The sequence below is a fragment of the Pneumocystis jirovecii genome, assembly GCF_001477535.1.
Source record: "Pneumocystis jirovecii RU7 chromosome Unknown supercont1.6, whole genome shotgun sequence".
Taxonomy (NCBI): domain Eukaryota; kingdom Fungi; phylum Ascomycota; class Pneumocystomycetes; order Pneumocystales; family Pneumocystaceae; genus Pneumocystis; species Pneumocystis jirovecii.
Window position 1 is genome coordinate 435,420 of NW_017264780.1, and position 10,279 is coordinate 445,698.

General features: G+C 27.0%; 7 protein-coding genes across 7 annotated transcripts; 4 read left to right on the forward strand and 3 right to left on the reverse strand.

The window, feature by feature from the left end:
* Positions 1–124: 124 nt before the first annotated feature.
* On the forward strand, positions 125–2,478 carry T551_01630 (uncharacterized protein). The gene is made up of 10 exons (XM_018373893.1): positions 125–510; positions 561–621; positions 665–842; positions 888–1,009; positions 1,053–1,345; positions 1,386–1,590; positions 1,634–1,903; positions 1,944–2,102; positions 2,150–2,272; positions 2,318–2,478. Exons 1-10 carry the CDS (start codon positions 161–163, stop codon positions 2,408–2,410), a joined length of 1,854 nt encoding a protein of 617 aa, XP_018230068.1. The 5' UTR covers positions 125–160; the 3' UTR covers positions 2,411–2,478.
* Positions 2,479–3,037: 559 nt separating this feature from the next.
* On the forward strand, positions 3,038–3,980 carry T551_01631 (uncharacterized protein; the record flags this gene model as incomplete). The annotated part of the gene is made up of 5 exons (XM_018373894.1): positions 3,038–3,056; positions 3,103–3,230; positions 3,274–3,628; positions 3,673–3,728; positions 3,771–3,980. The coding sequence occupies 5 exons, from the start codon at positions 3,038–3,040 to the stop codon at positions 3,978–3,980; spliced, it is 768 nt and encodes a 255-aa protein (XP_018230069.1).
* A 37-nt stretch (positions 3,981–4,017) lies between these two features.
* On the reverse strand, positions 4,018–4,856 carry T551_01632 (uncharacterized protein; the record flags this gene model as incomplete). Its single annotated transcript, XM_018373895.1, has 3 exons — positions 4,018–4,595; positions 4,636–4,695; positions 4,748–4,856. The coding sequence occupies 3 exons, from the start codon at positions 4,854–4,856 to the stop codon at positions 4,018–4,020; spliced, it is 747 nt and encodes a 248-aa protein (XP_018230070.1).
* Positions 4,857–5,029: 173 nt separating this feature from the next.
* T551_01633 (uncharacterized protein) lies at positions 5,030–5,737 on the forward strand (the record flags this gene model as incomplete). The annotated part of the gene is made up of 1 exon (XM_018373896.1): positions 5,030–5,737. One exon carries the CDS (start codon positions 5,030–5,032, stop codon positions 5,735–5,737), a length of 708 nt encoding a protein of 235 aa, XP_018230071.1.
* A 406-nt stretch (positions 5,738–6,143) lies between these two features.
* T551_01634 (ribosomal protein L31) lies at positions 6,144–6,449 on the forward strand (the record flags this gene model as incomplete). The annotated part of the gene is made up of 1 exon (XM_018373897.1): positions 6,144–6,449. The coding sequence occupies one exon, from the start codon at positions 6,144–6,146 to the stop codon at positions 6,447–6,449; it is 306 nt and encodes a 101-aa protein (XP_018230072.1).
* Positions 6,450–6,599: 150 nt separating this feature from the next.
* Positions 6,600–8,625, reverse strand: T551_01635 (sorting nexin 1; the record flags this gene model as incomplete). Its single annotated transcript, XM_018373898.1, has 8 exons — positions 6,600–6,656; positions 6,704–7,206; positions 7,247–7,340; positions 7,382–7,492; positions 7,540–7,676; positions 7,720–7,855; positions 7,906–8,360; positions 8,412–8,625. The coding sequence occupies 8 exons, from the start codon at positions 8,623–8,625 to the stop codon at positions 6,600–6,602; spliced, it is 1,707 nt and encodes a 568-aa protein (XP_018230073.1).
* A 181-nt stretch (positions 8,626–8,806) lies between these two features.
* Positions 8,807–10,159, reverse strand: T551_01636 (uncharacterized protein; the record flags this gene model as incomplete). The annotated part of the gene is made up of 9 exons (XM_018373899.1): positions 8,807–8,854; positions 8,901–8,950; positions 8,995–9,117; positions 9,159–9,191; positions 9,240–9,369; positions 9,411–9,650; positions 9,695–9,887; positions 9,934–10,015; positions 10,117–10,159. The coding sequence occupies 9 exons, from the start codon at positions 10,157–10,159 to the stop codon at positions 8,807–8,809; spliced, it is 942 nt and encodes a 313-aa protein (XP_018230074.1).
* Positions 10,160–10,279: the final 120 nt, after the last annotated feature.

Here is a 10,279-nt window from a genome sequence, read left to right on the forward strand (position 1 = left end):
GTCATTCGAAATGTAGCTATCGTTTAAAATATTAGGTACAAAAACTTTATTAAAAATTTAAGAAAAATAGAAGTATTTTAATAAAATAAAAAGAACACTTGAATATTACTAACACGTATTTGTTGTTAGAAACAAAATAAGAATTATTATTTTTTTGAATATGCCATATCATCATGTAGACTATATTCTAGTAGCAGAATTTGATATTGACCGTGGTCCTACAATTTCTCAGCAATATCCACATACTATAGGAAGTGATACAAAGTATCCTTTTCAAACGACACAGTCAAATACTAATTTTTTAAGACTCCTTGCCGAATTGATGCTTCCAGATCAAGCTCATATGAGAGCAGAAGACTGGACAATATTTTTCTTACATAAAGATACCAGCAAATCAACTAAAGATGAAATCAATATCTACGAAAATCTAGAGGATACGGAAGAGAGTGAACCAAAATTAATGTATGTTCTGAATTTAGTAAATACAAAACATGATCCAGATGCCAAGCGGTATGTAGTAGTTAATTTAATTATTCTTATTCTTAAATATAAAAAATTAGAGGAGCTCTTGTAAAAGCAATGGCAATATGTACTAGACATTCATTTTTGCATATTTATAAGGTTTGTCTTATACGTATCTTTAAATATTATTTAATACCAAAAGCCAATTTTGCTACTTGCTCTAGAGAAATACATTGAACATCCAAAAAAAACAACATTAGAACAAATTTTCAATTCTGTAAATTCTATGAACTTAGAAATGATGCCTAAACTAAACATTTGGGAACGTATTATTCTTGGAAATAATGACTATAAAACTATGTATTATGAGAAATTTCCAAGTAATTAAAATCTAAATATATAAAAAAAATGGCAAATGCTTATAGATTCATTCTTGAAGGATGCAGTTAAACGAGATTGTCATGAATATGAAACGAACATAATTTACCTTGGTGTACGAATACCTGTTAAAATACCTTTGGATATCTTACCAGAAGTTGTTGGTGATGTAAAAGCATGCTTTCGTTAAAAAGGAATTAATAAATATATAGTTTTCCCTTATAAATTTATTTCAAACATTTCCCAAATTACTTACAAAATCATTCCCATTACATGCTCATCTTACTACTATTGGTCCTCATACTCACCCAATTATTGTCCTAATGAATGGTATGCTTACCCAAAAAAGAATTGTATTCCTAGGACATGGTCAATCTGCAAGCGATGTTGCAAAATACGTATTAGCAGCATGTGCTATGGCTAGTGGTTTAGGAGTATTGCGAGGATTTTTGGAAAGAACATTTCCCTATACCGATCTATCGAAAATAGATTACTTACTTACTATGTATTTGATATTTATAATAATCTTTACTAATATTTTTTAGTCAAGGATATATAGCAGGTGTTACAAACCCAGCCTTTGAACATCACCCTGAATGGTGGGACGTTCTTTGTAATATTGATTCCGGAAAAATAAAAATATCATCACATATATCTCCTGTAAATATACCAAGTCATTTAGAAAATTTTTTTTGTGATTATACATATGAATATCAACGAAATGATATAGACACGGTATTTATGGACGAAGTATAAAATATCCTTTTATTATTTAAAATTACTGACTTTCTAGATGCAACATATTATATCTTGTAAATATGGGGAACATTCCGTACGATCTAGATGGAGAGATTGGATATTAAGATTTACTAAAATGGCATGTACATATGAAACTCTTGTTTATGGTTCTTCTCAATTATCGAACCAAAATGCAAAAAATTTCATTATACCAGGAACGGGTTGGGTTTGGGCAGATGAAACACAAAAAATGCGTGATTTATACATGAATATGCCAAGATTTGAAGGTTGGAGAAACACGAGTTCTTACCAATATTATATAAAGGCAAAATCTAACATTTTTAACACTTTAATAACATTTATAGGATCGACTTGCATTAAATAATATACCAATTGAAAAAAAATTTTGCTTACAACATCAGTTAAATAGATTAAAAATTTTACGAAACATGTCTTATGAAGATGCAGAAGCTATATACATAACATTAAACGATAATGTACGCACAACAGATGAATTAAGTCAAGTAAGAATTATTTTATTTAAATATGTATAATTTTAAAATTGTTAAAGTTACTTTGTTATCTTCCACAACTACATGGTGGTTTAGCACCAATTGCATTTGGTTTATTTCATCCAAATCCAAAAGTCCAATTTGCAATAGCAGAGCTTTTAGAACGACTTGATTCACATATAGTAAGTTTAATATATTATTTATTATTCTAAATTTAACATATATAGGCAGGTAGACATTTTATCAGTGATTTAAATAGATTCCAAAAGTTTGCATTTTCGAGAATTCTTTCTAAAAAATCAAAATTACAAAAAAAGTAAGAAAAAATATTAATAATATCATAACATAATATCTGTTTGTACATTTTGTTTAAAAATATGCTGAAAATAAAAAAATACAAATATATTTAAAGCAAATATCCTTTATAAATAAAACAAATTTTTATTAATTTATCTAGAAATTGATATAATTTAGCAAATTTTAAAAAATTTAAAACAAAAAACCATAAAAATTATAGAATATTTTACAAATATATTCAATTATCTAATTAAAAATTATTTAAATAATTATCCAAATAAAAATACATTATTACAGTCATCTATGATATTTATAAACATTACATAAAATTATAAAAACACTATAAACATAAAGAACAAACAAAATTTCCTTATAATTCTAATTCTTGATCAATTTCATTAAGTTATATATCTAATATTTTTTTAATCAAAAAACACTTAAAAAATACAATATTAAATAAATATTTCAAATTAACAGCATTCTAATCTATACATTTTTTTTTTAATATAAAACATTCATAATAATATTGTTAAAGATATAAAACATAATTAGATAAATATTACCGAATTCAACTGCACAATATTATTATTCAATAATATTTATATCAAAAATTAAACCAAATAATAAAAAACTTTAAAAGAAACTTAAATATGAAAAGATTTGAAAAAAGTATATATTCTTATTTATATTTTTTAATATTGAAAATATACTATAGACGACATGAAATTATCCCAAAATTTTGAAGAAACTTACTCTACACTACAATTTAGTTATCAATTTAACAATGAACAAGAAAAAAACTATTTAAATACAACGAATCTTGATAAAAATATAAAAAAAAAGGTAATTTTTATTTTCATTGCTTAAATCTCTAAACTTATTTAAGAACCATCCTCTTACACATTTTCTTGCACTGCCATTAAGCTCAAAATCTCTTGAAAAATCACTAGAAAGCATAAAAGACTCTATTTCTAAAAAAATACCTTTATCAATGTTCAGAGGCCATCTTCTTTCACATTTAACAATTTGTACTCTTCGTCTTCCTTCATATGGAAAAATAAAAGATGCAGCTTCTCTTTTACATACACTGAAAAATGAAATATCAAGCATTTCAAACAATAAAAAAATTCACATAAGACTTAGAGGATTAGGCACTTTTCCTCAAGAACCTACAAATTGTAGAGTAGTATATTTAAAGCCCAGTATTGAAGAATCATCACCAACTCTTTTTCCACTCTGTGGTAAATTACAAAAGATTTAAAATTTCATTTATAACTTGTAAAAGAATTTCTTATCAAAAAATTCACAGATGCAAAACTTACTGATTCTGATCCTTTAGTGGTACATTTATTACTATTCAATATTACTAAACTAATGACATAGCTTCATTCAACCATTTTAAATACACGTTATGAAAAAAGCTATAAAAAAGAAAACAGATTAATTGATGCATCATTTTTAATGGAAAAGTTTCCTCCTAACTTTCTTTTTGGGGATGTTACAGTAGATAAAATATGCATTTTCAAAATGGGTGCACGTGAAACACAAAAGGGACTAATGTATGAAAGTATCTGCGAAATAAGCATATTATAAATACGCTATATTGCTTCGTATCAAAACACTCATTATACTAAATATAACTTCGAAATTTCCAAAGCCAAGAAATTGCATTCACAGTCTCTATCCCCAATGGAAGAGCAATACTTCTTGTAGACACAAACGTTCTCAACCATTCATCTTCAGTATCATCAACGTCATATAGTGTAGAAGCATTTATAACTGGTACACGAAACTCTTGATTAACCACATTTTTTAAACACCAGACTTCATCATTATCAAATTTATGTATAATGCATCCAATTTTTTTATCCAGGTCATCACTTTTTGTATCTCGGACAAAAACATCATTTACTAACTGAATATCTAAAAAATATTTTTCAATATTCTTTAACTCTATCATTATTCTTTTTCGAAATTGTGTTAAAACAAAATCATCCATATCACTTCTCCATATTGCATCTAAAGGCGCGAAATCAGGAAGCATACGCTTCCAAGTACCTCTTCCTACAAACTTTATACATTTTTTATTATTTACAATCCACCGACTCTGAGCTATTTTCTTTACTACAGTATGCTTTAATCCATTTGGTAAAATCCATATTTTATTTGTTTGTGGATTAATGCATGCCAGAAACCTTAACAAAAAAGCTAAATCATTAACCACTAGGAGGTTCTATACAAAAAATACCTGATGGTAGCCGTGCATCTGTTAATATATCTCTACGAATTGGAGATATAAGTGCTTGAGCTTTTATATTAATTAGTCATTTATAAAAACCATAATTCAAAAAAAAAAACACCATATGGATTCCCTAAGAGAGCTTTATTTTGTTCATTACATTTATCCTTTAATACTCCACTATGAAAATATTTTTCTTGAAATTTTATATTTTTTAAACACTTATTCATAATAAAAATCTTTTGAAAGTCATTTGGTACCAATAGTTCCAATTCAGATAAACATTTTCTAATATTTTTATATATGTTTAGCTTCAAATATATATTATAACTATTAAAAGAACTTAATATTCTCATAAATTTACCATTTCAAATTTATCGGTAAACTTAATTTTAAAAAACTAATGTCATCTCAATTTTGGCGTAAAAATCTGCAAAATTGTATTTCAATACTTAACGTTCATAAAGAAGCATTAAGCAAAAAAAAAAATTTCTTATATACAAAAAAACATGGATTTTATTTGGATTTTTATCGATTTTTTAAGTCAAAAACATATCATTATCAAGAAACAAATTTGTCAAATATACCAGATTCAAAAGTTAAAAACAATTATTTATGCTTAATGAGATGTGTTGTTCAACCAGTTGTTATTATTACAACATGTGATTCCAAGACCAATGGATTAGGTCGTGCTATAACTGTCTCGTCATTTGCATCAATTTCTATAAATCCTACACCTATAGTCTCTTTTAGCATTAAATTTCCATCACGAATGGTTTCTCTTCTTCAAAAGTCAAAAAAATTTGCTATACATATATTAAAGTCACATTATGATCAAATAAAACTTGCACAGAATTATGCAAAATCTGATTTTTTATCTAAAAAAAATACTATGTCAAACATTTTAGAAACTCATTATCGTTTATCCTTAAACGGACTTCCAACTTTAACTGGAACTCTTGGAATTCTTTATTGTACTACAAAAAAGATAATAAGAATAGGAGACCATAAAATATGGTTTGCAACAGTTGAATGTGTAGAAAACCAAGATACATTACACCAAATGTCTTTATCATATTGTCAAGGAAATTTCAGAATAAATAGAAATTAAGCCGTTTATTTTTTATCAAAAATACATCTAAAAAACTAACATTCTATACTATCAGCTCTTTGAAAATATTCATAAAGCAATTCATGGATAGAATCTCTATGAAAATATATATTCTATTTTAAAAATATTTTTAAAAAAAAAAAACAAAATATTTAAACTTAAATTATTAAAAATAAAATAATTTATAAAACTTAAAAATTACAACACTTTACCATTCCAATAAAAAATGTATTTACAAATATTTAAAAAAATATTTTTTTGCTTATTTTTTTAATAAAATTCATTTTTCTACTTTTCAAATTTATAATTTAAAAAAAAACTAAAATATTTTTACAGAATCTAATCAGAATCAAATACAAAAAAACTAATTTTTAAAAAGCTGAATATATACGTATACTAAGAGAAAATGAACATATTTGGACGTATACATTTTAAATACATAAAACCCCTACAAATAAATAGATATGAAACAAGAAATATTACTCAAAGAATAGCAAGACCTCGAAAATTCCAACAAATGGTGGTATTATCAGATGGGAGCACATTTACAATATCTACAACGTCTCCAAAACCTATTATTTGGATCACGAAGGATCAAAGAAATCATCCACTTTGGAATCCCGATAAAAAAAGACAGATTGATGAAAGTGATAATGAAGGCCGTCTTAAAAAATTTAAACAAAAATATGGAACAACTTACGATATTGTGTAATACGCATGTTAACTTTAAAATACTGATTTTATATAAAAATATATAAAAAAATTCTGAAAATCCCATAACCAGAGATACTACATTAATGACATTTATAAATAACAATACATAATAATAAACAATGATCAATCATTATCAGGAATCTAATCATTAAACGCTACCTTTTTTTTCCAGCTCAACTAAATACGCCTCCCATAATTCAATAAGCTAAAAAAATCAGTAAATTTTTACTTAGAAATCAATATAAAACCAACCTCTTTCTGTGCTTCTATTACTGATTCCAAAAATGTTTCTACACTTCCGCGGAAATCATCTATTTTTTGAATTTCAAATCTCTCAATTTCTTCTTTTAAAATATTACTTATAGCATCAAAATCGTTCTTTAATTGCTCGCAGCGCTTTTCAACGTGTGAAATTTCTGCAGATTGCTCATACGAATAGTTTTGATTAAGCTTTGTTTGATTTTTCATTTTTTCTGATCGAGATTTAAACAAATTAGATTCAGCGGCTTGCCAACTTAAATATGCTTTTTGCCTTAGAAAAAATGCATGTTTAGCACTACCAATAAGTCTAATATATTCATCAACCATACATCCAAGAACCAAAATATCATGTTGAGCTTGACGTTCATAAAACTCTTTTATTCTTACTTGAAGATCAGAAAAAGATACTAAAGTGAATGATAAAGCCTTATCCAATTCTACATTAGATAGATTCAACAAAGCAAGACTCAGATCGCCTATTGTTTGTGCAAGATCTAACAAAATAAGACAAATAATATTAACAAAAGTATATACCTTTTTTTTGTTTAACAACTGCATCAATAGCCTTAGACATTCCTTTAAACTGAAGATCTAATAAATCAAATATTTGCTTTTGTTTATTAAACCACTAAAACAAAATTAGTAAATAATATCCAATTTTTAACCTACATTATCTTGTTCTACAAATTTCCCACTAAATGTACTTTTTGTAAAAGCTTCACCAATAGAACTAATAAATCCCTTATTCTCGTGCACAGGGACCTTCTCCTTAACTTTAATCTAAAAAAATAAATATCTTCAAACAAATATTTTCTAGTAAAATGTACATCTACTGTAAATGTATCAGATTCTAAAAATATCTTAACATATGAATCATTCTGCAAAATTGGATGCGCAACTATTTTTCTAAGCATCCGTTCAAAAGCATTCCTTCTAAACTCAATAAAATTTTCCTGAAACCGACCTAAAAAATAAACACATTTTTTTTTAAAAAAGACACTTTATACCAACAGCTTGTTTTTCAGGAGGAGATGGAACAATAACACCAGGGTTATTTGAATGAAGAGAATTATAAAGCCAAAGAAAATCACGATAACGTCTATGTACAACATATTCAATAGACTTAGATGTATTAGATATTACCTAAAAATGAAGTTAGCAAAATATGTTTATTTAAAAATAATATTACATACACAACTAGTTACTTTATACACAGTATGCGCAGACGCAATATCACCAATAATATGAGGATCGCCTACTGAAACGGTATATGTAGGTTTATTACTTTTTTCACAAACATTATGTAACGATGTTTCTATAGTATTAGACGTATTATTTTTGGATAATTCAGATGATCTTTCACCTTCTTTATCATCTAAGTCAATGCTTCTTAATTTGCTAGCTAAAGGTGACATTTTATTTAAAGTACCCAAAGTGAAAGATGTATGAGTAGCATCATTAGAAATATCTAAATTCGTAGAACTATCATCAAAATGTCCTAACGGATCATAATCTAATTCCACGTTCTGTAAACATGATATAGGACTCCTTCCACTATTATAACTACGAAAAGATGATACATTAAGCTGAAGCTTATTTGGAGTAGACCATGACTTAGTTGATTCATCTTGATTAGATTTATCATCACCTAGAATATATTAAAAATGCCCTTATAAGAATAAACACCTAAGGTGACTACCATATGCAGATACCACTAATTTTTCTATATTTTCCAAATTTTTTGGTGGATTTTTTCCAAAAGAAACTACATCAGCAAATGGATTTGCATGTTCATCATCAAATGGTGATATTGAAAATCCAACACTAACACCTTCATCCTCATTTCTTTTATGTACATCATCCATGATATTATCATATATTAAGTCAAAATGTTCATCTGGAAAAGATGTCATCAATAAGGCTTTACCAAACCTTCGATATCTTAAAAGAAAAATATATAATAATAAATAATTAAAAAACAAATATCAAAAGAATACTTCTTATGCAACAATAAATGAAGCTTTTTATTAATTGAAAATAATGTATTAAGTTATTAAAAACGTACAAAGATGTAAATGATTTTTAAAAAATACATTAAGTTTTAGAAGGATATATCTCAACTCCTCCTGTTGCGCCAATAGCCTAAAATGCACATTAGAAGATAAACAAAAAGAAAAAATGAAAAAACCTTTTTAATGTCACCATATATAGCAAATTGACCAGAAGTGAGAATTCCAACTATATACAGTTAAGACAATATAAAAAAATATAAAAAAAATTACCCATTACAATACGAGCACCAAGTCCTGTAAATGATCCACGAACACCAAGTTCTTTGGCATACTTAATAAGGCGAGATGTAGTTGTTTCACCCGGTAATGCTTGAACCTTATTAATTTTTGAAACTATTTAAATTAATCAAAACAAAAAAACAGGAAAAACAGACGAAGAGTATCAGCAGGCTGAGAAATAATAGCAGCTAGAAAATATAAGAAAAAATAAGGAAATATATAAAATCAAAACGAACCAGCAACACCAGCAGCCAAACCAGATGCAATATTAATAGAAGTAGTTGTGCCAGAAGAAAGTTTATTCTTAGGCGTTGGTATGCAAGAATAAATCAATTCAGCTACACGCTCATAAACAACAAATTTAGCCTATAAAGTAAATAACGTCTTTATTCATAGATAAAATATACCATAGTATATGGAATTTGTTTAAAAAGAATAGGACCAAATCCGCTATAAAAAGCAGGAACGCCTTCATTTTTGAGAATTTTAACAAATCCAGGAACAAGACCAGTCGCAAATGTAGGTTGAGAAACAAGACGAATACGAGTTGCTTCAAGTGGACATAAAGCAACATCAGCAAAAAATTCAGCAACCGCAGACGATCCAAGATATATAGCTGTACGATTATTTGTAGCCGTTTCAATTCCCTATATTAATAAAAAAGTGATCAAAACTTGAAGAAAAAATATACAAAATAATCAATTGCACGCTGTTTCCAGAATTCGTAGCCACCAAATTTAAATCCTCCCTGCAAAAAGTAACCTGCAAATGTGGGCCCAAAACCAGTAAGAAGTGTTCCTATTCCTTCATTGCGAACAATATGCCGAAACCCACTAAACATATTTTTATAAATGGTAGGCTCAAGTTGAATCTTAGTTTTAACACTAGTAAAATTAAAATTAATCATAAAAATCCAATCTAATCCAATACACATCAACAGGAGTAAGAGCTCCATGTGTCACAGCACAACATACTGCACCAGCAAAGGCATAACGAGCATAAAGATCAATGCCTAAAGTAATTTAGAAATACAATAACAATAGCATAAAAAACACAAAATTTAAAGGATTATATTATGAAATAGCCCTTAAATTTTATATAGAACTTATTTACCTTGCGGTTTTTGTAAAGCTTCTACATTCTTTGATTTTACCATTTCTTAGTTCTCCAATAAACTTTTTAACGATCTGTTCTAAATAAAAAAATAACTTTAAATATATGTACTATACTATTCCTTTTTAACTCTACAATTACTAGGAATTTCTTTTATACTTAA

What these genes read in the sequence shown, in the direction of transcription:
- T551_01630 (XM_018373893.1), top strand. Translation starts at nt 161, where the DNA reads ATGCCATATCATCATGTAGACTATATTCTAGTAGCAGAATTTGATATT. An exon ending in GTATTATGAGAAATTTCCAA is followed by an intron (nt 843 to 887) that starts GTAATTAAAATC and finishes AAATGCTTATAG; the next exon opens with ATTCATTCTTGAAGGATGCA. An exon ending in CTTACCAATATTATATAAAG is followed by an intron (nt 1,904 to 1,943) that starts GCAAAATCTAAC and finishes TAACATTTATAG; the next exon opens with GATCGACTTGCATTAAATAA.